Source organism: Macrotis lagotis, chromosome 4, assembly GCF_037893015.1.
Source record: "Macrotis lagotis isolate mMagLag1 chromosome 4, bilby.v1.9.chrom.fasta, whole genome shotgun sequence".
Taxonomy (NCBI): domain Eukaryota; kingdom Metazoa; phylum Chordata; class Mammalia; order Peramelemorphia; family Peramelidae; genus Macrotis; species Macrotis lagotis.
This window is the reverse complement of record NC_133661.1, coordinates 82,874,259-82,899,724: the sequence shown is the minus strand read 5'-3', so window position 1 is coordinate 82,899,724 and position 25,466 is coordinate 82,874,259. Positions and strand designations below refer to the sequence as shown.

Below are 25,466 nucleotides of genomic sequence, written 5' to 3'. Positions count from 1 at the left end.
GGTTATAAAATAAACCCTCATAAATCCTCAACTTTCCTATATATGTCTAGCAAGATACAGCAGGAAGAGCTAGAAAGAGGAAATCCCATTCAAAGTAACCTCAGACAATATAAAATATTTGGGAGTCTATTTGCCAAGACAGACTGAGAATCTTTTTGAAAACAATTATAAAACACTTCTCACACAAATTAAATTAGATTTAAATAACTGGGTAAATATCAACTGCTCATGGATAGGGAGAGCTAATATAATAAAAATGACAATTCTACCAAAACTAAACTATCTGTTTAGTGCCCTACCAATCAAAATTCCAAAAAATTACTTTAACAAGTTAGAAAAAATTGTAAGTAAATTCATATGGAGAAATAAAAAGTCAAGAATTGCCAGGAGCTTAATGAAAAAAAGTGCAAAAGAAGGTGGCTTAGCCCTACCTGATCTAAAATTATATTATAAAGCATCAGTCATCCAAACTGTTTCATATTGGCTAAGAAATAGAGTGGTGGACCAGTGGAATAGACTAGGTGTAAAAGCAGGAGATGATTATAGTAATCTGCTGTTTGACAAACCCAAAGATTCTGGCCATTGGGATAAAAACTCCCTCTTTGATAAAAATTGCTGGGAAAATTGGAAGTTAGTATGGAAGAAACTTAGATTAGACCAACACCTCACATCCTTTACCAAGATAAGATCCAAATGGTTACAGGACTTAGACATAAAAAACAATACTATATGCAAATTAGAAGATCAAGGACTAGTCTACCTGTCAGATCTATGGAAAGGGAAACAGTTTATGACTAAGGAAGAGTTGGAGAACATCACCAAAAACCAATTAGATGATTTCAATTACATTAAATTAAAAAGCTTTTGCACAGATAAAACCAATGTAACCAAGATCAAAAGAAATGTAGTGACGGAACCCAGGGAAGCACCTTAAGGAGTGGCACTTTTTAAAAGTGCAGCCCTAAGGCCACCCAGTGCCCGAACCTGCTGAAGTAGAGTTACTTGTTGGGTCTGATCTGGTCCTTGTGCAGCCCAACTGTCCTCCCTGAGAACACCAGCCCAGCCCAGCCCAGCCCAGTCTCCACCATGCTGGTCAAAGGAGGAACCAAGTGCATTAAATATCTGCTGTTTGGGTTCAACTTCATCTTCTGGCTCGCAGGAATTGCGGTCCTTACCATTGGCCTATGGCTTAGATTTGACTCCCAGACGAAGAGTATCTTTGAGCAGGAAGACAACAATTCCAGTTTCTACACAGGCGTTTATATCTTGATTGGGGCTGGTGCCCTCATGATGCTGGTGGGTTTCCTGGGCTGTTGTGGGGCCATACAGGAGTCACAATGCATGTTGGGCTTGTTCTTTGCCTTCCTCTTGGTGATATTTGCCATTGAAATAGCTGCAGCCATCTGGGGTTATTCCCACAAAGAAGAGGTGATCTGTGAGATCCAGGATTTTTATAAGGAAACATATGAAAAGATAAAGAGTAAAGAAGGCCCCACCAAGGAAACCCTCAAAGCCATCCATCATGTGTTAAATTGCTGTGGTATGGCTGGACCTTTAGATCAGCTGATCACAGACACCTGTCCCAACAAGAACTTTATCAAGGGGATAACTATGAAGTCTTGCCCAGCAGCTATTGAGGAAGTCTTCAACAATAAATTCCACATCATTGGAGCTGTTGGCATAGGGATTGCTGTTGTGATGATTTTTGGTATGATTTTCAGTACGATTCTATGCTGTGCTATCTGGAGGAACCGAGAAATGGTCTAGAGTCTTTGCTTTCATTCCCTGAGCAGGAAAGTCTGCCCTCTAGAATTGTTCTGTTTGTATCTTTTGTTTTATTTTTGTTGTGTTTACCACTAACTTTAGTATTCATTCTGCATTTTTAAATGGACAAAGTTGTTCTATATTTGTTATCTTTTTAATGCCTTATTTGATACCAGTGTTTGTAGTTGAGGGTTTTTTAGTTTTTGCTTTGCTCCTGCAATGAAAGGTACTATATTTGCTAGACTCTAGTTAAAGATATTGTACAGAAAAAAAAAAGATATTGTACAGAATAAAGGACCATATTGGCCTTTAAATAGATTAAAATAAAATTCTTATCTCAGATTTAATCAGGATGTAACTTATGTTGAAGACAATTTCATACATAATAAAGATTATGACAATAAAAAAAGAAATGTAGTAAATTGGGAAACGATCTTTACAACTAATGATTCTGACAAAGGACTCATTTCTAAAATATACAGAGAACTGAGTCATATTTTTAAAACAAAAAGCCATTCCCCAATTGACAAATGGTCAAAGGATATGCAAAGGCAATTTACAGATGAGGAGATCAAAGTAATCCATAGCCATATGAAAAAAATGCTCTAAATCATTAATTATTAGAGAAATGCAAATTAAAGCTTCCCTGAGGTACCACCTCACACCTCTCAGATTGGCCAGTATGACCAGGAAGGATGTGGGATATCTGGGACACTATTACACTGTTGGTGGAGCTGTGAACTCATTCAACCCTTCTGGAGAGATATTTGGAACTATGCCCAAAGGGCAACAAAAATGTACATACCCTTTGACCCAGCAATACCACTACTGGGTCTATACCCTGAAGAGATGAGGAAAAAGTGTAAAAACATTACTTGTACAAAAATATTTATAGCAGCCCTGTTTGTGGTGGCAAAGAATTGGAAATCCAGTAAATGTCCTTCAATTGGGGAATGGCTGAGCAAACTGTGGTATATGTATGTCATGGAACACTATTGTTCTATTAGAAACCAGGAGGGATGGGATTTCAGGAAAACCTGGAGGGATTTGCATGAACTGATGCTGAGTGAGATGAGCAGAACCAGAAAAACATTGTACACCCTAACAGCAACATGGGGGCGATGATCAATCTTGATGAACTCCCTCATTCCATCAGTGCAACAATCAGGGACAATTTAGGGCTGTCTGCAAAGGAGATACCATCTGTATCCAGATAAGGAGCTGTGGAGTTTGAACAAAGTACAAGGACTATTCCCTTTAATTTAGAAAAAAAATAGATAGCTTATTGTCTGATCTTGTCACCTCTTAGACTTCTCTTCTCTTTAAGGATATGATTTCTCTTACATCACACCCAATTTGGATCAAGGTACAACATGGAAACAAAGTAAAGACTGACAGAGTGCATTCTGTGGGGGGGGGGGAGGGGGGAGGGAAGCAAGATTGGGGGAAAAATGTAAAACTCAAATAATATCTTTAATAAAAAATAAATTAAAAAAAGATCATGCTATCATATGCTGCATTTAAATTAAATATGAATTATCACTGTTGAGGAATGTTGCCCTGTATTAAAACTGAGACACTGAACCACACTGCCCAATAGGGATGATAAAAATATACTACTTCATCTTACTAATAAAAAAGATTATTTAATGTATTTAGTGAAATAGAACTGCTATTGATAATTCTGTGCTATTGATAATTCTGACATTTGTAAGTGAATTAGGCGTATATAGTGAAAAAAGTAATGTATTAAATGCGTAGTTTTTTTAAATGAATATCCTTTATTTTTTTTAGTGATTTTATATACATATGCTGTATAATCAATTTTTTAGAGGAAGAGACAAAGAGGTAGCTTTAACTCTGCCACCCTCTTAGGGCTGTGGAACAGAAGTCCACCCCAAGGATCGGCTAAGCTATAGACCTGAGTGAGATTATTGAAGCCCTTTTCTAGCACCATTCATCACTGCAGAGCCATTGTTGAAGAATCATGGCACAGGAGACCACCTAAGGTTGTTAAAAGGCACCAGAAATGGCAGAAAGTAGAATGAGGGCCAAGACTGAGCCCCAAGGTCCATAGAAGCCCAAGGACAGTCACAGTTGGTTGTAAGTATGGAACAAAAAGCTAGGGTCCCTTGAAGAACTGAGAAGCAATTAAGGAAAACTTTCAGCAATCAGAACAGAGTTAGAATTCCTCTAAGCTTATGAGTCCAAAGGACAGACACCTGTCCTGGACAGGGCAAGTCCTCTTCCTGGCTGACCTTGCTCTGACCAAAATGATGGGCAATGATTGGGTCAGGATTACAACAGACAGTAATGGGATGAATTATGAATAATAAAGCATGTAAGGTATACTATGAGCCAAGTACCTGCTAACCCCTAGAGACACAAGTACCAGAAGGCAAGATAGTTCCCTTCAAAGAATTCATAATGTGGAGGAAGATAGCATACAAGTGGAGGCAGAGAGGAGCACTTATTCAGCATGGCATAGAAATGACCGAAAAGTAATGTGAAGACCTGTTCCAAGACAGATTAAGTGAAAACTTGCTTGTAAGAGCCCAGGATAGCTCCAGATTCAGTCTAAGACTGGAGGACAGAGACAAATGAAGGCTAAGCAGATTGAAAATGATGACCAGAGTATAGACAGCATGGTTTGAAAATGGCTAGGAAATGAGAACCAATCACGGTGCAGAGGAAGATTAAAATGTGTCATCAGGAGCATTCCTAGAACTGTGATCTCATATAAACTTTTTTCTGAGCTTAAATAATAGGCAATGGGTTCTCCTTTTAGTTTGTGTAACTGGATAACTCACCCTACCTACATTCCTGGTGAAAGGTCATATAGTATCCAAAGGTTTCAAATCAACCTTAAGGAGTGACCCTAGGGTAGGGAAACTATATATTTACTACTCATGGTGTTAGCTCAAAGTCCCTATTGATTTACTTCCAATTAAACAAATTAAGCAAGATGATATATTAACTCCTAACAAACATTTGTTACATATAATAAAAAGTAAGAATGATCCCGACATAACATGGTAATTCACCCATTGATCTGGGTCAATCTCTCCTAGCAAAGCAAATAGATCTGTGGAGGGTCATGAACCTATAAAAATTTAACAGTGAAATGGTTTATGATTAAGGTAATCCATATTCCCAGGGCAAGTCACCACTCTGGATTGCAGGCCAGAGCTATCCTTGATATATCTTTGATCTCTTTAGGAAATATTACATATGGTGGGTCACTTTCTGGTTGGAACCAACTTCTTGCTGTTCTTGGGTCACTGCAACTGTCAAACTTTTTTTTTTTTTTTTTTTTTAGTTTCTGCAAAAGTTACCAAACCTGAACTCCAGTTTCCCAAATCTGCTCCCTTGACTGGGTACTAAGGCATTTCATTTATTCAGTGAAAATCAATTGCCTTAATTCTAGGATCTAAGAATCTATTTGGGTCTATTCTGTTGGACATAGGCACTTACCCTTTGAAAGCCATAAGAGAGGATGAGAGGAATAATGGTAGGAAAGTCTTTGAAGGATGTCCTTTCTTTCAAGTTGTAAAAACAGAGTTCCAGACAGCAACGTCACTTTTCCCCCAATCTCAGGGAATTCTGAGAATTCTGATTTTTTCAATCAACCCACAGCATAAACTTTCCTCCAAATCAAATCATCTTCCCACATAGCTGGTTAGCTTTCCTCATGTGTTCATCTCAAAACAACTGCTGTTTATCTTCTTCTGACTCTGCTCTTTTGGATTCTGCCTTCTGGATGAAGTTTCTAATTCTGCTTTCTGACATCTAATTCATTGGCTTCTCATTTCCCTTCTGTCTCAGGACCGCCTCATGTTTCATGAGCAACTCACATTTGTCTCAGGTTGGAAACCCCCAAATTCATATTTCTATTACTTCTTTGATTTAGGGTTTCCTGGTATTAAACTTCCAAGTACTAAAGGAATAATTTCTTACTATATAGGAAAGTCATCTTACACTTACCCCTTGTTTGAGATGCTTTCCACTCTGAGCCTCCAAAGCCTGATATGTGCAATGAAAAGGCTAGGTTGTGATCATGATCATTAAGATCCCTTCACCATTCCATTACTTAACTTTTTTTGCTTTTTTTTTTTTTTTGCAAGGCAAATCAGGTTAAGTGGCTTGCCCAAGGCCACACAGCTAGTAATTATTAAGTGTCTGAGACCAGATTTGAACCCAGGTACTCCTGACTCCAGGGCTGGTGCTTTATCTACTGCGCCACCTAGCTGCCCCCATTAGTTAGCTTTTCTTCCCTTTTCCTCCCTCATTCAAATTCCTATTTAATGGAATAATACTTCTAAATCTCAAATTATACTCCCAGGCAACAGTTTGAAATTGGATTTTTTAAAAAATTTTATTTATTTGGGGCAGCTAGGTAGCGCAGGGAATAGAGCACCGGCCCTGGAGTCAGGAGTACCTGAGTTCAAATCTGACCTCAGACATTTAATATTTACCTAGCTGTGTGACCTTGGGCAAGCCACTTAACCCCATTTGCCCTGCAAAAACCTAAAAAAAACCCCTAAAATTTTATTTATTCAAGACAGTGGGATTAAGTTACTTTCCCAAGAGCACACAGCTAGGTAATTATTAAGTATCTGCATCAATTAAAAAAAAAGATAAAATAAAAAAAAATTATTAACTATCTGAGATCTGAACTTATGTCCTCCTGACTCCAGGGCTGGTGCTCTAGCCACTGTGCCACCTAACTGCTCATTTGAAATTGGATTTTTAAAAATTAGATCAGTGGAACAGACTAGCTCAACAAGAACTGCATGCTATCAAACTCAATGTTCAATAAACCAGAAAACATATATTGCTTAAGGAAGAATGACTCATTTGATAAGAATTTCTTGAAAAAACAGAAGACAAATAGGAAAAAATTAGGCTTGGAGCAATATATTACACTACCTACCACAACAAGCTCAAAATGATGAATGAAATCTCAAAAGGAAATCTCAGTATAAAAGGTCATACCATTTTAAAAAATTAGAAGATGGGGGCAGCTAGGTGGCACAGTGGGTAGAGCACCGACCCCAGAATCAGGAGAACCTGAGTTCAAATCCGGCCTCAGACACTTAATAATTACCTAGCTGTGTGACCTTGGGCAAGCCACTTAACTCCATTGCCTTTCAAAAACCTAAAAAAAAATAAAAAAAATTAAAAAAATAAAAAATTAAATGACATTTTCATAATTATAGGTAGGGAAAGAATTCTTAACCAAGCAATGAATAGAGGAGATCACTAAATATAAAATTAGCAACTATGAAGTTGAAAAGTTTTTTCACAGGCAAAATCAGTGCTGCTAAAATAAGAAAGGAAACTGTCAAAGAGCATAAAAATCTTTGCAGCAAATATCTCTGATGAGAATATGGTACCTAGGGAATTAAAATAAATCTATAAGACCAAGAACCATTCTCTAATTGCCAAGTGATAAAAGGACATGAAGAAAAATTCTAAAAAAAAAAAAAAGATTTGCAAACTATTAGTCATCATATGAGTTTTTCAAAGCATTAAAAAGATAAGCAAATCAAAGCAAAGAAATTTTATCCCACATTAGATTTTGGCAAGTTGGCAATATTCAGTGTTGAAGGGGTTAGTGGGAAGATAAGCATATGACTTCACTGTTGATGGAGCTGTGAATTGGTCCAACAATTATGACAAGCAATATGGAATTATGCTAAAAGAGTAACTAAGATATCTATGCCATTTTCTCCAGAGTTTACTAACACACACACACACACACACACACACACACACACACACACATATAAAATATATATCTATGTACATAACAGGTTAAAATGAGGAAAGAAATGTCGCATTTATGCTAAAATATACATAGACACACTGTAGGGACAAAGAGCTGGAAAAAAGTCTATGTCAATCAAGAGGAAAGCTAAACAAAATTGTGGAATATGAATGGAATGGAATAAATGTAATATAATGTATTCCCTTCACTGAAAGAAATGATGAATAAGAAACCTTCAGAAAAGCAATGGAAGGCTTATATGAACAGATCAATGCAGAGTTCAGTAAGAACTAGGAAAGCAACAGAAACAATGACAGAATAACAATGCAAATGCAGAGAACAAAAAAAGTGAAACTTAAGAAGATGTAATTACAATGTACAAGTAAGTTTGACCCCTAAATTCAGTTAATTAAATGTTCCTCCCTTCATTACAGAGGAAGGAGACTATGAATATGGAATACTACATATACTGTCATATATGACTAATATGCTGATTAGTTATACAAAACTAATTTTTTCCTCTTTATTTTTCCATCTTATTTATAAAAGATGACTTGTTTGAGAAGGGGAAAGGGAAAGATTTATGAAATGAAAAGGAATAAAAGGCTCAATTAAAAAAAGATAAAATTTTAAAAAAACAAAAAACTCAAACTCCTTCTGATCTGCATCTCATTCCCTCAAAGATCAACCTTCCCTCAGTGATTGTATTATAAGACTAATTCTCATCTATTCTGATGTATTAAGGGCAAATGTGTTGAAATTCCTGAGTAACCTGGATCAAATACCAAATTTGGCATCAGAGAAAATCTGATTTCAAATCAGATGGCCTTTCTTAATACACACATGACCCAATGATCTAAGCCAAGATACTTTCCCTTTCTGTGCCTAAATTTCCTTATCCGTAAAATAATGGGACTTTCCTAGGTGGTCTTTGGGGGCCTTCACCTTCAATTCAATTTAACTGAACAAGCAATTCAACACCTACTCTTTAGTAGGTACTAAAGCAATAGAGAAGACAAAAATGAAAAACTCCCTGACCTTATTGTAGGATTTCTTAAATCTAACAGGCCTGTGATTATATCAGGAAATGTTACCTAACTTTTTGACTTATTTGTAAAACATACCACTTTGAAGGAAGTATCAAAAAGTAAGGCCAGTAGGGGAAGATAAGGAGCACAGCAATATAGAAATCTAGATATTTTTTTTTTCAGTTTTGGATCTGATCCATGCTCATTAGTCCTGAATTGGGAAACACCAGGTTGCAGTGTATTTCCCAGGGGATGCTTTCCTTGATGCAGGATTGATGACTGCCAGCTCTGAGAAGAGAAGTGAGAGACTTCTATTGTTAACTTGGATCTCTGCAAGTCTGCTGAATACTAAGAATGGCTATTTTCATTTCCACAATTTTCCAGTTAATAAGTTAATTTTAAACCAAAGCCTTCAGAGTTCTCTCTCCCCTAACTTCTCTTCCACCTCCTTCCATCCCTCCCTCCCTATAGCTCTCTCTCTCTCTCTCTCTCTCTGTCATTTTCTCTCTCTCTCTCTCTGTGTCTCTCTGTCTGTCTGTCTGTCTCTGTCTCTGTCTCTGTCTCTCTCTCTCTGTATGTGACTTTTTGCAGTGTCCTTTTGCAGGAACAGTTGAAATTTAGTGCAGTATATGAAGTTGAAACACATTAGAATTTTATAAGGCACAGAATCCAATTACATACACGCAGACAGTACAACAATAGAACTCTGGTCTTTGTCAGCACCAATATGGTGGAACTAAGAAAAAAAAAAGGAGCTGTAATTTCAAAGAAAAAGTTAGGTTTGGTTTTTTTGTTAGTCTGACCCTTGTCTTGGTAAAATGTTTTATTCTGGGAGAGCCTTCTGGGATCAACAGCCCTTCCTACTAAGTGGACAAAGCCAAGACCAACCCTCTGCCAAACTGTGGCAGGGGCAATCTTTGTCCTTCCTTTACTTTGTGTCCCAGTTCGTGGAGTCCTATCTGTCCTGAGGTTCCATTCTCACTTCACTAGCTATCAAGACCATGGAACCATTAGGGATATTCACATTTCAATGGAGAACCTGGAAAATTTAAAAACTTTAGAACTCTAATGAATCCCTAATGGTAATATTTCAGACATTTGGCAAGGAGGATAGGTGGCTTCTGGGATTGGGAAGCATGGCAAAACCTCCCCTGTATATGTGGAACCAGGCTAGCTTTTGGAGAACCATTTGATTTAAATAGGAGAGGGGGGTGGGTTGATACTAAAAGACTGTTAATGAACTGGAGAAAAGATTTTAATGATAGAGGACAGAGGAAAGTGTAAATGGTGTCATTTAATTACATAAAATTGAAAAATTTTGCACTAATAAAATTACTTTGGAAAGCATGAGAAGTAAAAACTTAGAGAAAATCTGTACTGCAACCTTATCTGACAAATATGTAAAATCTAAGGTATAAAGAGAATTAATACAAATATATAAGAATGAGGCTTATTCTTTCAGTAAATCAAAGATAAAAGAATATAAACAGAATATGAACTAACAGAACTTGCAAGTTCTCAGTAACCATATAAATAAAGCTTCAAATCATTAATAATAAGAGAAATTAGGGGCGACTAGGTGGCGCAATGGATAAAGCACCAGCCCTGGAGTCAGGAGTACCTGGGTTCAAATCTGACCTCAGACACTTAATAATTACCTAGCTGTGTGGCCTTGGGCAAGCCAATTAACCCCATTTGCCTTGCAAAAACCTAAAAAAAAAGAGAAATTAAAATGAAAAGAAACTTAAGATTTCATCTCATAAGCATCAACTTGTCAAGAAAATCTCAAATGGGGTGGGTTCATGGAGAGCCGGACTCGCCTTAACAGCAAAAGGCCACTAGGTGGCGATATTGAGATGAGCCTGAAGTCAAGAGGACTCTTTCCTGAGTTCAAATCTGCACAAGTCACTTAAACCCTGTTTGCCTCAGTTTCCTCATCTGTAATATGACCTAGAGACGGAAATGGCAAACCCCTGCAGTATCTTGGCCATCCAAGAACGTCCCAAGAACATCCCAAATGGGGTCACGACTGAAAAACGATTATACAATAGACAAAATAAAATGTGGTACACAAATATAATGTAATATTACTGTGCCATAAAAGTGATTATATAAAAAAATGAATACAGAAAAGCATGGAAAGATCTACATGAACTGTTGCAGAGTAAAGTGAACAGAGACAAGAGAACAATATGCATGACTATAATATAAGTGGAAAGATCAGTCACACACACACACACACACACACACACACACACACAGTTGTAAAGAACAAGCATGACTTTAAGGTAGAGCTATGAGAGGGATACTTCTAATACAGCCCTTCACAAAGGTCTAGGTGTTATACACTGTTTATGTTTTCTCACTTGTTTAGTATATTGATCACTTGTGCTGATTTTTTCCTCTTTTTTCCTTTTTGTTTTGTCTTAAAAATATTAGTTACAATATAATTGTTTATTCCCTTCCTCCCTCCCTCTTTCTAATCAGTTACCAGATTTGACCAAGTCTGTCTACTTATCTGTCCCTTTTCTGCACTTGCATGGCCAATATTTTTGTTCAGTTCTTCATTACCTCTCACCTGGGCTATTTCAGTCTTCCTGTTTCTCTTCTCTCTAATGTATCTTCCACACAGCTGCCAAAAATCTACTCCAAACACAAATATAACTATGTCACTACCCTCCTTAAGAACTGTCAGTGGTTATCTATTGTCTCTGGAATAAAGTCCAAGCTCTGAAATTTGGCATTTGAAGCTCTGTATAATCTGGCTCTCACCTTCCTTTCCAGGCTTATTTCACATCATTTTTCTTTACCTACCATGCTTTAAAGTCATACTAATAAATTTCCCATCCCCCGACTTGGAATTCTCCTGAAGCTGTAGCTTTGCATAGACTGTTTCATGCAGAGAATACCATCCACCACCTCTTTTTTAAAGGCTTAATTTCCTATGAAAAGTTTTTTCTGATTCTCCCCCCTCATCCCTCTTCCCATCAATGATAGTGCTCTCCTCTTTAAATTATTGTTATTATTATTATATATGAATGTTTGCATATTGTGTTCTATTAGAAAGTAAGTTTCTTGAGGGCAGGGATTGGTTAGTCATTCTATCTTTGTAGCCCATCACAGTGCTTCTGTAGAGTTGGGGCTCAATGAAGGCTTGTTTGGCTTGTTTTGAACTGGAACTAAAGAGATCAAAACATTTGGTGGATCCCTTGTAATGATTCCTAAGCTCTACAAGGATCTCTGATTGGAAACAGATTGGAAACCATGTTAAGTCTCTAAGGTCCCTCCCAGTTTAACATGCTTTGACATAATGACTATCGTAGTTTATATCATCAGGAACTAAATGAGTAAGACCATGAATATTGTGCTGCAGATGCCCTTTAGAGATCTGGGAGCAAGTGCCCAACATTTGTTGAGGAGTGAGGGACATCTTTAGAAGGAAGAAGATGCTATAGAAGAAGGCAGCCAAGGAGCCAGTATCCTTGTATTTATGGAATTCAGTTAAGGAGGAACCCAAAAGAAAGTGGTCGGGGGAAAAATCAACTAAGATATTAAGGAGTGGGAATGGCAACGCGGCTGGGAGAGGAGGAGAGCAAGAACTTGCAAATGATCCGTCTATATTCAAGTCAGGAACCAACATGCTATCAGTCAAAAAGCGCTTGGTGAAGTAGATGGTGCAGTGGATAAAGTACGGCCCTGGAGTCAGGAGGACAGTTCTAATTCAGCCTCATGCCCTTGCCTCTTACTAGCTGTGTGACCTTGGGCAAGTCATTTAACCCTGATTGCCTCACATCCCAGGACCATCTCCAATTATCCTGATTCATATCTGGTCACTAGAGCCAGATAGCTCTGGAGGAGAAAATGAGGCTGGTGACTTAGCACAATACCCCTTCACTCAAATACAATTCATGTGCTTGTCATGACATCACCTGCCTAGTGTTGTGATCTTCTTTGAAAATGAAGGACAAACATTTTTAAATTTTATTTAGCATTTATCATGGGCCAATATTGTACTAAGTATTAGACAAAAAAGGGTAAAAACCAAGTCCTTTCCTACAGTCTAATGGAAAACACAACACACAAATAAATATGTCTTTATACTTTCAGTTGGTTTTCAGCCTTGCCTAACTCTTCATGACTCCTTTTGGGGTTTTCTTGGCAAAGATAATGGAGGGATTTGCCATTTTCCTTCTCCAATTCATTTTATAGATGAGAAAACTGAGGCAAACAAGGTCACCCAGATAGTTCGAGGCTAGATTTGAACTGGGGAAAATGAGACTTCCTGACTTCAGGTCTAGTGCTGTGTCCACTGCACCACTAAGCTGTCCTATGTGTGTGCATGTATAAATTCATGTACATATATACACATAACTTCAATATGTATATAATTTTAATATGATGGTCAAAGTTCTACCCCTACAGTTTTGATCACAACAGCTTTAAAAGGAGCTGGATCTAGAACACACACATTCAACCCTTTTCAAGTCTCCATGAATGTATGTATTTATGTGTCTATACACATGTGTATATGTGTGTGTGTGTGTGTGTGTGAGAAAATCTGATTTTGAGAGAGCTAGAAATAAGGTCACATTGCAAGGCAAGGAAAGACAAGGTGCTTGTTGCTCACAAGCAAGATCTGGAAGGCTGACTGACACCCTGGGGAATTATCTGAAAAGAGGGTATGTATATATGTACCTCCTTTTCAAGAAGATGTGGTCATTGGATGGGGCATTAAAATTTAAATAGGGTTTTCAGCATTTAATCATTATAGAAATAACTGAACTCACTATCTAGTTAGCAAGAATTTGTTAAAACAAGAAGCTACCAAATGGAGATTTTCTTCCCCTCTCTTGATGTCAGCAGTATCCTTCCTATAAGAGCTTTCAGTCCCTAGCGGTGGCCTCACAGTGTTCCAGAGAATCCTTCCATGTCTCTCCCACTCCAGTCTACTCCACAACTGAACTGAGGGGCACATTTTTCTCTTGTTGGTCCCAGACTCAAAAGCTACTAGCTCACAGTCCCGATAAGTGACAATGTCCTGGGGTTTCAAGCCATTCTAAGTACAAAGGCAACAAGCAGTTACCTAAGGGAAGAGAAGATAAAAAAGCCAAGTCACTGTCCGAATGGATGGGGAGAGGAAAGTATATTGGAATTTAGAGTGATAGAGCTGTGGTTCCCTGATGGGTTCTATTTACTGTTGAGAAGAGATGCTGTGGGACCTGGAAAGCTGTTCCAGAAGAATCACTGGAACAGAATCTATGGTAGTGGTTTCTAAAGAAGGGCCCATGGCAAAAAGTCATTAGGGTCCATGATTTGACTTCAAGGAGCTTATAATCAACTAATCAACGGATTCTATGGAGCACACCCCAATTTCTCTGCAATAGCTAAACACGGGGCTTGTCTTTAACATAACCATCTTGCTCTGCACCCATTATAAACAAATGCTTCACATCCTCATCCCTTTACAGCTCTACAAGCTCCCATCCTTCTTCCTACTTCTGAGTTTGGCATAAGGCCCTCAGGGCAGACAGAATCTAATGATTATGCTATTGGTAAAAATTCCCTGAAATTGAAGGAGATATGAACTATCTCTAGCAATGAGGATTGGGTTCAGGTTCTCCTTTCAGAAGGAAACCCATATCTCTCAGTCTCCTTGAGAATAATTAAGGATACTCTAAGGAAGTTTTCCAGGCTCATAACGTAGAGAATTTTGCAACTTCTCTGCAAAAAGTATCCCAGGTATATCTGCCAGGAGCCCTACAAAGCAAATTAAAAAATGAATTCCTGATAATGCCTTCCTTACAACTCTATGAGGTAGGTAATGTGACTATCATTAGCCCAATTTTATAGATGGAGACTAAGTCACAAGGGCGAAATGACTTAACTGGGGTCATGGTATGTGTCAATCTGGCAAAGAGAGAATTCAAGCTCAGTATTTGACTCAGGCATTCAAAGAATTTAGAACTGGAAAACAATTTTATTTTTCAGATAAGAATAAAAGAGGAGAGCAGAGCAGAGCCAAGATGATGGAAGAGAGGCAGCAATCCTGATGGATTCTGTCAACATTCCCCTCCAAACAACTTTAAAATAATGCATCAAATTGAATTCTGGAGCAGTAGAACCATCAAAAAGTCAGGGTGAGGCAATTTTCCAGCCCAAGTTAACTTAAGGGGTTTGTAGGTCTATGAAACCAGTTGAGGGCTGGTCCAAAGAGTGATAACAATGACAGTGATTACAATGGTGGACACTGGAGATGACTGCAAGAGTAATAGAAGCAGTAGCAGCTGTGGGAGGGCTCAACCCAACTAAGGATATTGGACTTGTCCAAGAGTCTATAGGGGACCCTGAACTGACACTGGGTGCAGTTCACAGGAATCCTGGTCCCAGATACAGGGAAGAGAGGAATGCTAGTGTTGGTGGCTGCAGAAGAGCTATGCCCTTCCTGGATAAAGACCAGAGAGCAAAGTAGGAGAGCAGTAACCATACCTCTCTCAGAATAAAACCATCTAAGAAGCACCTAAGAATTGCAGAACCCCAGACTAGCTCTGAAAACAAAAGCACAAAAAAGCCTGAAGTTTGGAACAACACTTCCCCTCCCCTAGGTGAGAAGAGCCCAACTTGAACAAAAAGTTCCAAGGTCAAGAAATAGGCTAGGAAAAATGAACAAACAACAAAAAAAAATACTTGATCATAAAAACTACTACAATAATGGAAAACCAAACACAAATTCAGAAGACAACAATGCAAAACTAACTAGAATCAAAGTCTCAAAGAGAAATACTAACTAGAACCAAGGACAGCAAGAATTCCTGGAAGAGTTAAAAAAAAAGAGTGGTAGAGGAAAAATTAGGCAATAGAAATGAGTGATGCAAGAAAATTATGAAAAGAGAATTAACAGCTTGGTAGAAGAGACACAAAAAAAATACCATCTTAAAAAACAAACAGAATTGATCAAATGGTAAGAGAGGCACAAAAATTCATGGAAAAGAGAGGTACCAAAGCTCACTGAAGAAAATAATTCCTTAAAAATCAGAAATGGGTTAGTGGAAACTGAGGACTCCATGAGGTATCAAGAAACATTAAAAGAATGAATAGAAGAAAATGTGAAATATTTCATTAGAAAAACAACTGAATTACTCATAGGTAGGCCAAGCTAATAAAATATAAATGATAATTCCCTCTATAGTCATTTATTTATTCAGTACCATAACAATCAAACTACCAAAAATGACTATTGAGCTAGAAAATTATTAATAATTCACATGGAGGATGACCAGGAAGGATAATGATCATTGTTGGAAGGGATGTGGGAAATCTGGGACACTATTACACTGTTGGTGGAGCTGTGAACTCATCCAACCCTTCTGGAGAGCTATTTGGAACTATGCCCAAAGGGCAACAAAAATGTGCATACCCTTTGACCCAGCAATACCACTATTGGGTCTATACCCTAAAGAGATGAGGAAAAAGGGTAAAAACATTACTTGTACAAAAATATTTATAGCAGCCCTGTTTGTGGTGGCAAAGAATTGGAAATCCAGTAAATGTCCTTCAATTGGGGAATGGCTTAGCAAACTGTGGTATATGTATGGCATGGAACACTATTGTTCTATTAGAAACCAGGAGGGATGGGAATTCAGGGAAGCCTGGAGGGATTTGCATGAACTGATGCTGAGTGAGATGAGCAGAACCAGAAAAACACTGTACATCCTAACAGCAACATGGGAGTGATGTTCAACCTTGAAGCACTTGCTCATTCCATCAGTGCAACAACTGGGAACAATTTTAGGCTGTCTGCAAAGGAGAGTACCATCTGTATCCAGATAAGGAGCTGTGGAGTATGAACAAAGTGCAAGGACTATTCCCTTTAATTTAGAAAAAAAAAAACCAGATAGCTTATTGTCTGGTCTTATTACCTCTTAGACTTCTCTTCTCTTTAAGGATATGATTTCTCTTTCATCACACCCAATTTGGAACAAGGTACAACATGGAAAGAAAATAAAGACTGACAGAGTGCTTTCTGGGGGGGGGGGAGGGAAGCAAGATTGGGGGGAAAAATGTAAAACTCAAATAATATCTTTAATAAAAAATAAATTTAAAAAATCATGCTATCATATGCTACATTTAAGTTAAATATGAATTATCACTGTTGAGGAATGTTGCCCTGTATTAAAACTGAGACACTGAACCACACTGCCCAATAGGGATGATAAAAATATACTACTTCATCTTACTAATAAAAAAAGATTATTTAATGTATTTAGTGAAATAGAACTGCTATTGATAATTATGACATTTGTAAGTGATTGAGGAATATAAAAATAAATTAAAAAATAATTCACATGGAGGAACAAAAGGTCAAGAATATCAAGGGAATTAATGAACAAAAATTCGAAGGGAGGTGGCCAAGACATACAAGATCTAAAATTATGTTATAAAGCATCAATCATCAAAACTGCTTGGTACTAAAAAAAATAGGAGTGATGCATCAGTGGAATAGATTAGGTATAAAAGAAACAGAAGTAAATGACTATAGTAATCTACTGTTTGATAAATCCAAGACTAGCTCCTGGGATAAGAACTCATTCTTTGATAAAAACTGCTGGGAAAACTGGAAGATAGTATGGTAGAAATTAGGCATAGATCAACATCTCACATTCTATACCAAGATAAGTTTGAAATGGGTACAGGATTTAGACATAAAAGGTGATACCCATAAGCTGATTAAGAGAACAAGGAATCTTGTTTCATCCTTTTTCATTATCTTTTTGGAATGCAGACCTAGTAGTGGTATTACTGAATTAATGGATATGCACAATTTTATTGCTCTTTGGACACACTTCCAAAATGCTCTCCAGAAAGGCAGGATCAATTCACAACTCTACTAACACATTATTAGTGTCCCAGTTTTCCCACATCCCCTAAAGCATTGACCATTTTCCTTTTTTTGTCATATTGGCCAATATGATAGGTCTTAGGTGTTTTAATTTCTATGCATTAGAAATCAGATCTATGAAAAGGGGAGCAGTTTATGACTAAAGAAGAAATAAAGAATATTATACCATGCAAAATAGATTTTGATTTTGTTAAATAAAAAAGTTTTGCACAAATAAAATCAATGCAAGTAAGATTAAAAGAAATATAGAAAATTGGGAAACAATTTTTGAGCTAGTGTTTCTTATTTCTAAAATATATAGAGAACTGAGCCAAATTTATAAGCATAGAAGTCATTCCCTAGTTGATAAATGATCAAAAGATATGAAATCAGTTCTCAGATGAAGAAATTAAAACTATCCAGTCATACAAAAAATTGCTCTAAATCATTATTGATTAAAGAAATAGAAATTAAAACACCTAAGACCTATGACAATATGACAAAAAAAAAAGGAAAATGGTCAATGCTGGAGGGGATGTGGGAAAACTGGGACATTAATGTGTTGGTGTTGTGAATCGATCCTGCCTTTCTGGAGAGCATTTTGGAAGTGTGTGTCCAAAGAGCAATAAAATTGTGCATATCCATTGATACAGTAATACTACCCACAAGTTAGGGGCAGCTAGGTTGCACAGTGGTTAGAGCACTGGTCCTGGAGTCAAGAGGACCTGAGTTAAAATCCGGCTGCAGACACTTAATAATTTTCCTTGCTATGTGCCCTTGGTTGAGTCACTCTTAACCCTATTGCCTTAAATAAAAAAATAAATCTAAAAAAGTCCCACAAGTACAAAAATATTTTTAGCAGTTTGTTTCATAGTGGCAAAAAATTGAAAATTAAGGGGATGCCCATCAATTGGGGAATGGCTGAACAAATTGTGGTGGATGTGATGGAACACTATTGTTCTATAAGAAATCATGAGCGTGGAGACTTCAGAATAGCGTGGAGAGACTTGCATGAACTGATGCTAAGTGAAGTAGGCAGAACCAGAACATTATACACACTAACAGCAACACTGGGTGATGATCAGCTATGGTGAACTTCTTCACTTCAGCAGTACAATAATCAGACAATTCTAAAAGGCATGTGATAGAAAATACTGGAGAAGGAATTGTAGAATTTGAATGCAGACTATGAATGCTTACTACTATCTTCAATATATAAAAGTTGCCTTATTTTTTTCCCTTGAATGTTTTCCGATTTGATTTGATTCTTTTTAAATTTTTTTAAATTTAAGGTAATGGGGTTAAATGACTGGTCCAAGGTCACACAGCTAGACAATTTAAATTCAGGTCCTCCTGACTCCAGGGCCAGTGCTCTATCCACTGCACCACTTAGCTGCCCTAACCAGGATGGTTTAAAAAAAAAACAAAACCTGAGAAGACCTACATGAACCGATACAGCATGAAGTGAATAGAACTAATTGTACACACTAATAGCAAACAAGTGTGAAAGAATTAACTATTCTGTCAATTCAATGATCCAAGACAATTCTGAGGGATTCATAATAAAAATGCTATCCAGCTTCAGAGTGAATGGATGAACTTGAGTATAAATTGGAGTATAATTTTTTCACTCTTTTTCTTGTCCTTTTTTAAAAAAAAGGCAGAATGGCTAACAGGGAAATGTTTTGCATGATATCACATGTATAATTGATATAGGGTTTGCCGTCTCACTGGGTGGGGGAGGGGTTGGAGGGAGTTTGAAACTCAAAAATTTTTTTAAAAAGAATAAATAGGGGTGGCTAGGTGGCGTAGTGGATAAAACACCAGCCCTGGAGTCAGGAGTACCTGGGTTCAAATCTGGTCTCAGACACTTAATAATTACCTAGCTGTGTGGCCTTGGGCAAGCCACTTAACCCCGTTTGCCTTGCAAAAACCTAAAATAAATAAATAAATAAATAAATAAAAAGAATAAATAATAGAGGGCAAAGAACATGAAGTACTTTGTCCAAAGCTATTTCCACATTTGTGGAAGTGAGGTTTAATTAAACTGGGTCTTCATTACTCCTAGCAAGAAAACTTTTAAAAAATATAATTTGTTGCTATTAGTTTTTCAGCTACATAAGTCAAAGAAGAGTGTGTCCTGTCCTGAACAGGTAGGTTGGAGCATCTAGAAGGGGTTCCATCTTCTATGTCTCAAGATTGACCACATTAGAGAATCTGTTTGAAGAATTCTGTGTTTCTACAGTTCAGGATTTTTTCCACTAAAAAGAAAATGACATGAAGGAAAAAATATACTGTCATATATTATTTAATGTTCTGATTCACAAGTCACAATATTATTCCATCATGGCAAATAGGAATTTAAATCATTCAAAATGTCTCATTGGAGAATAAATTACCATTCCACTAGGAGATGAACTTCATCTTCAGAAGAACCCATTCATAATAAATTACAATCTTCTTAAACCAAGAATGTGGGTCACCTTGGACCTTTTCCCACTGCAGTGCTTAGTGATATACTAAGCGTTAAGAGCAAAATGTCCTCAGAAAGGGTGTCAGAGGATCACAAAAGGCATATTCATAGACTCAGTATTTTATATTTAGCACTTTAGAGTTCATCCATCCTCATTTTATAAATGAAGACACTGATGCTCAGGATCATGAAATGGCTTACCCACAATTCTACTGTAGGACAATTTGATAAAATGTCCATTGGGAGTTTTGTTGGGCTTGACATTCCATGTCTTCATCCCAACTAAAACCTTTATTGCTGGAGATATATATTGGACTATTTTCTGTCACTGAATATCCAGTGGCTAGAAATATCAAATTACCATCATTTACTAACAATGTTTATAAGAAATTCTTTGTTTTTAAGCACGTGGTTGTAGCAGGTACAAAACTGTTTTTTTTTTGCAAGGCAAACGGGGTTAAGTGTCTTGCCCAAGGCCATACAGCTAGGTAATTATTAAGTGTTTGAGACCGGATTTGAACCCAGGTACTCCTGACTCCAGGGCCTCCACTGCATCACCTTGCTGCCCCCAAAACTTTATTTGGAAAACTACTTGACCAAATCCAATCATGCACTTGTTAAAAACCAAATACCAATTCGGCAATATTAACCAACTTATCAATTTCTTTTGACAATATATGCAATATCCCCCAACATCCAGATCTTCAAATAGGGGAGGGAAGTGCATTTTCTCACTTCTTTTCTGGGCAAGTATTTTCTAAAGACAGAGTACCTATTGGATCGCTAAGGGTCCACATTTATCCCAGACGTGTGTGGTTCTTGAATAGGACTTGGGTAGCATGACTAAATCTCAGCAGTCTAGTAAGGCATGGCTGAATGTGGTGATTCTGCTGTGAATAGATGGTGAGGGCAACAGACATTAGGAGGTGCAGATTCTAGCCTACGTTCTAGTGTCAGCAGCTGGGGAGGCATCCGCTTTGTGAATTTTGTCACACTAACAACTACAAGAACTCATTCACAGCCCTTTTAAAGTATGCAAAGGACTTGAGATACATGATCTCTTGTTCTGCCCTTACCTCAGTAGCCAGTTGTGTCAAATGAGAGTGCATGCGAAAATATTCTGTGAACTGTCATAGACTACTAGAATATTAAGATCAGACTAAAGCATAAGCAATAGACCAGGAAATGCTTACTACTTAGTGAGATACTTGGAGACAAAGCAGTGTAGAAGCTGATCATAGACTTGTGAAAACCCTGTTTCAAATCCTTTTTTTTTTTTTTTTTTAGGTTTTTTGCAAGGCAAATGGGGTTAAGTGGCTTGCCCAAGGCCACACAGCTAGGTAATTGTCTGAGGCTGGATTTGAACCCAGGTCCTCCTGACTCCAGGGTCGGTGCTTATCCACTGCGCCACCTAGCTGCCCCTCAAATCCTATTTCTGACAGATCTTTGCGACCACAGAGCAAGTTGTTTATTGTCAGAACCTGTATCTTTTTCTTTAAAATGGGAATATTTGTCACACCAAATCTTGAGTTATGACTAGAATGAATTGATGAATATTAAGTGCTTTGCAAACTTTAACATATTATATGAGTCTGTCACTATAGTAATTTAAGATGGGAGCAAATGAAAATGGAACAATCTTTGAAGAAAATGACAGGGGAGTGAATAAGTCAGTATTATTATCAATCGAATTTCTCTGCAATAAATAAAAAGAATTGTCATCCAGATCATAAAGTGGTACAAAAGGAGTCATGATTCTTAAGAGATCTATCAATGGGGAGTAACTATAGGTAAAGAGTTGATAGTTTTTGCAAAAAAAGAAGATAGTGGAAATCCCTTTTTTTTAATCCTCATAAAAATAGTACTGACCAAGCCAAAGGCAAAAAAAATTGGCTACTTTCCACATCTGCACTGTTACCCCATTAGAAAACTTCTAGATGTCACTGCTAAACTGGTCAAAAGAAATGCTGCCTGGATTACAAGGACAGTTTTACCAAGATCTATGAGAAATAAAAGAAGGATAGCTTGTACTAAACAATTAAAGATGGCTCAAAAGGGTGGGTTCTTTAGGTGAGGGAATCAGTGGTTGGAACTATGGCCAAGATGCTGTTTCTCTTTACCAGTAGGATGCACATCTAGGGAAAAGAGAGAGACAAAACAGGGACACCAGCAGGAAGCAGTGAGTATCTGTTTAAGTTGGCCTTTAAATCTTTCAGCACATTAAAAGTGAGCAATATTTTGAGAATGGGATGAAGTCCCTCCATTAAAGACATGTGTTGCTCTGTTCACATCTATGTAGTAGACCTATCTGTTGGTTTGGAGTCAATGCTACAATGATTCTTCTTTTGAGCATCAGGATTTTCTGCAGCAGAAACAACCTGCCTTTTTTAGTCTATTTTCAAATACTCTACCTGCTGAAAGTTGTCAGAAAACAAATGGGGAAAAAAAAAATCTGAAAGTAGTTTCCAGTCTGGCTTAGGTCACTCCTTAGCACATCAGGTGGTCTATCAATTATAATTACTGTACTAGAATATGGTAAACTAAGAAGAATACAAAAGCAAACTTCAAAAGTTAAATTCAGACAATTTATTTGTAAACAAGATAACCCCAGCACACGGTCACACTGGCTGTCACATGCTCTCAATTCCACATCAACTACTCAAAAGAAGCCTTTAAAAAGTTACATGGAACTAATAATTTACGGTTTCTTTCACAAATTGTATTTAACAAGCACTAAATAGTAAATAACAGTATCCTAGGTAGTCTGTTATTGCTTATAGACACTGCAGCTTTGGATCCATTGAAATGACCCATTAAATATGCCTGAGTTATCAAACTGTACTAGATCAACTCAGAAACTGGGTAAAGGCTGGAGGACGGACATGGTTCTGGCACAACACACAAGCCACCTTCCAGGACTTAGAAAATAGACCTTCCTCATAAAAATTATTTGATAATGTTAAATTTCATCCAATTTTTTAAAAAAAGTTAAAATTACATCCATAGTACTTCATTTTCTACATAAAAGTTTTACCCAGTGGATTGTAATGGACTGTTATCAGGGCATGTTTATGCACTCTAGTCCATTTTTTTTATCTACTTTGTTTATATCTGCAGTTTGGTAATAACCTGCATATTCTATAAATACATATAACCAGAAGGGAATGATGAACACATAAACCTCCTGACGGATGACAAGTGCCTTCAGAAAGTCAGGTTCTGAAGGCAAAGGGTAAAAAGACCATTATAGCACCGCTCATCTGCAAGTAGAAATGGGGCCAAGTGTTCAAAGGCAGTCTCCATGTTTGTGATTATAATTACTCTTGCCCCAGTTTGTATGCCCCCAATTTTAGATTTGAAAAATGGCAAGTATAAAAACTTAGATGTGAAAAGTTGTGACTTTACATATGGAAGCTATATCACATTAAAACTGAGGTGACTGGCTGTTCTGAGAATTCAGTTTGGAAAACTGGCTCCAGGTTTGACAGCCTAATGTCACAGATACCAGCATATGGAATCAGCACATCTCCACAATTTCATTTGGAGTTAAGTTTTGACAATGGCAAATATTTTTTAAAAGCAGATGAATCTACTATATTAACTTCATCTAGAAAAAAAAAGACAGAAGCTAAGGGATAAAAGTCTCAGTTATTTCACTCAAGTTACTTTCTATTTATTTTTAAAGTAATTTATCAACAATTTAAGGCATTAATTTATCAACATAGTAAGACTACAACAATTTAAGAATTTTAGAAAACCCATGCTGTTAAAAATAATCTGGGGTTTTATTTTCCACAAAGACTCCAAAAAACATGGCTCTTCTACAGCCTCACCCCCCGTGATCCCCAGGGGAACACGTTTCTGCTGTTCATGGGCCTCATGTACTCTTCTGTTTGGTGCCACACATCCAGGAGGCCAGCTCTGACGCACCTGGCAGCTGGACATGCTTTGACGATGTCAACTTGAGGTTGAAAGAATGTGTCAGACACTCCCTTGGGGATCCTACCTGTGCTTGTTAAACTAAGGTAGCAGTGTGTGAAAGGGAAGAAGTCAAAGTGATGAATGCCACAGACCACAGAAACAACAAGAGGAATTTCAATTAAAGAAAATAATTTTAACCAGAAAGAAAATGGTCACACAGTAATCCTGAGAAAATTCAAAATGGGATAAAATTGATGACAGAGATAGTGTTTTTAGAACCATAAATAAATGGGATGGACTAAAGTTTCCAGCCATTCTATTAATTTGAATATAAAATGTGTTCACATTTATAAAAAGATTAAAACCATGCCTAAACATTCAATGATTTCACCAGTAAAAGAAAAAGCTATTTTCTTGTCCATTATCTGTCCAATTTTATATTCACCATTGATCTTAATAAACAAACCAGTAGAAAGCATTTTTTTGAGGATCAATTTTCCTCTCAAAAGGTGTTACCCAACAGTGTCACCTTTCAAAAAGCTTGGAAGTCTTCTTTATCAAGTTAAGGAGTTTTTTTTTTTTTTTACAGAAAAAGGCTTATTAATTTATTTTTTCCCCTGGCAAATGAGTATTTTACAGTTATAGAAGGAGCATTCTGTGGGAATAGTTTTAACATTTTAAGAAATGTTATGTTTGGGGGATGTGTATTAGTAATTAAAGGGAAGTTTAAATATTTTGATAGGTATGTAACATTCTAAAAATATACTACATCTACAAGACTTTAATATTTTAATTAGTTTTGATTTTTAATACTCTACATAATGCCATTTGACTGCAATTGTTTTTTCTAATCATCTGTCTCTAATACAGTATGAATCTTGAATGAACCAGAAACTCCTAAAATGGGCCAGATTGTCTCCCTAATAAGAACACTGTGTTCATTTTGAACCCTGCTGAAGACATGAGAATGCTGATCCATTTGCAATTTTTCCATTGGTTGGGTTCTTCAGAGTTTTGCAGCCATGAAATTTATGTGTGGTTTCACAAGGGGAAACAGTGGCAGACCCCGCTTGAATTCCGTCATGTTTTCAATAACTTCTGGCTGCAGTTGTGGGTGAAAAGAAACAAATTTTAGTATCTTTGAGAGGTAGATTGGAAACAACAGGGCAATACTATTCTCTTACACAACAATTAAAACCTAAGATTTTCAAAACTGCTAACTCAACAGGTCTGATTTCTACTCCATACTGGATGGAGGGTAATGAGCATTACTGCATAAAACTATACAGATTCTGGTATTCCCTGCTCTCTTCTTCTATGAGTGCCCACATGGAAAAACTACACAATAGGCCCCTCTGCTTCATTAAGGAGAAGAACTTAGAACAGTCAGAGACAACTTCCCAACAGAAGAGGCTGGTACTCATTACACAGGAACCATGGCCGAACTCCTCTCCCTTATCAAACTGCAAAGAGAGAACACTTCAAAATCCAGGGAGCCATAAAAATGGGAGATAGAACCTCCAAACATCTGGGCTGGGTCAATGAAGGAACTGGAATCCACAGAACTGAAATTCCAACAACACTCTGGGATCCCAGACTTCTTAGTAATAGGTTGCATAAAGTAACAAGTCTCTT

The 25,466-nt window shown here is 37.2% G+C and overlaps 1 protein-coding gene and 1 pseudogene across 2 annotated transcripts in view; one reads left to right on the top strand and one right to left on the bottom strand.

Annotated features, from left to right (window-relative positions):
- The first annotated feature begins 1,042 nt into the window (after window positions 1-1,042).
- LOC141519929 (CD9 antigen pseudogene) lies at window positions 1,043-2,030 on the top strand (annotated as a pseudogene).
- Window positions 2,031-22,481: 20,451 nt separating this feature from the next.
- Window positions 22,482-25,466, bottom strand: part of LOC141521147 (insulin-degrading enzyme-like) — a 28,239-nt gene continuing 25,254 nt past the window's right edge. For both annotated transcript variants that reach the window (XM_074233367.1, XM_074233368.1), the window contains exon 11: window positions 22,482-24,933. In XM_074233367.1, coding sequence (XP_074089468.1) covers window positions 24,838-24,933 — 96 coding nt within the window. In that variant the 3' untranslated portion in view covers window positions 22,482-24,837. The remainder of the gene's footprint in view (window positions 24,934-25,466) is intronic.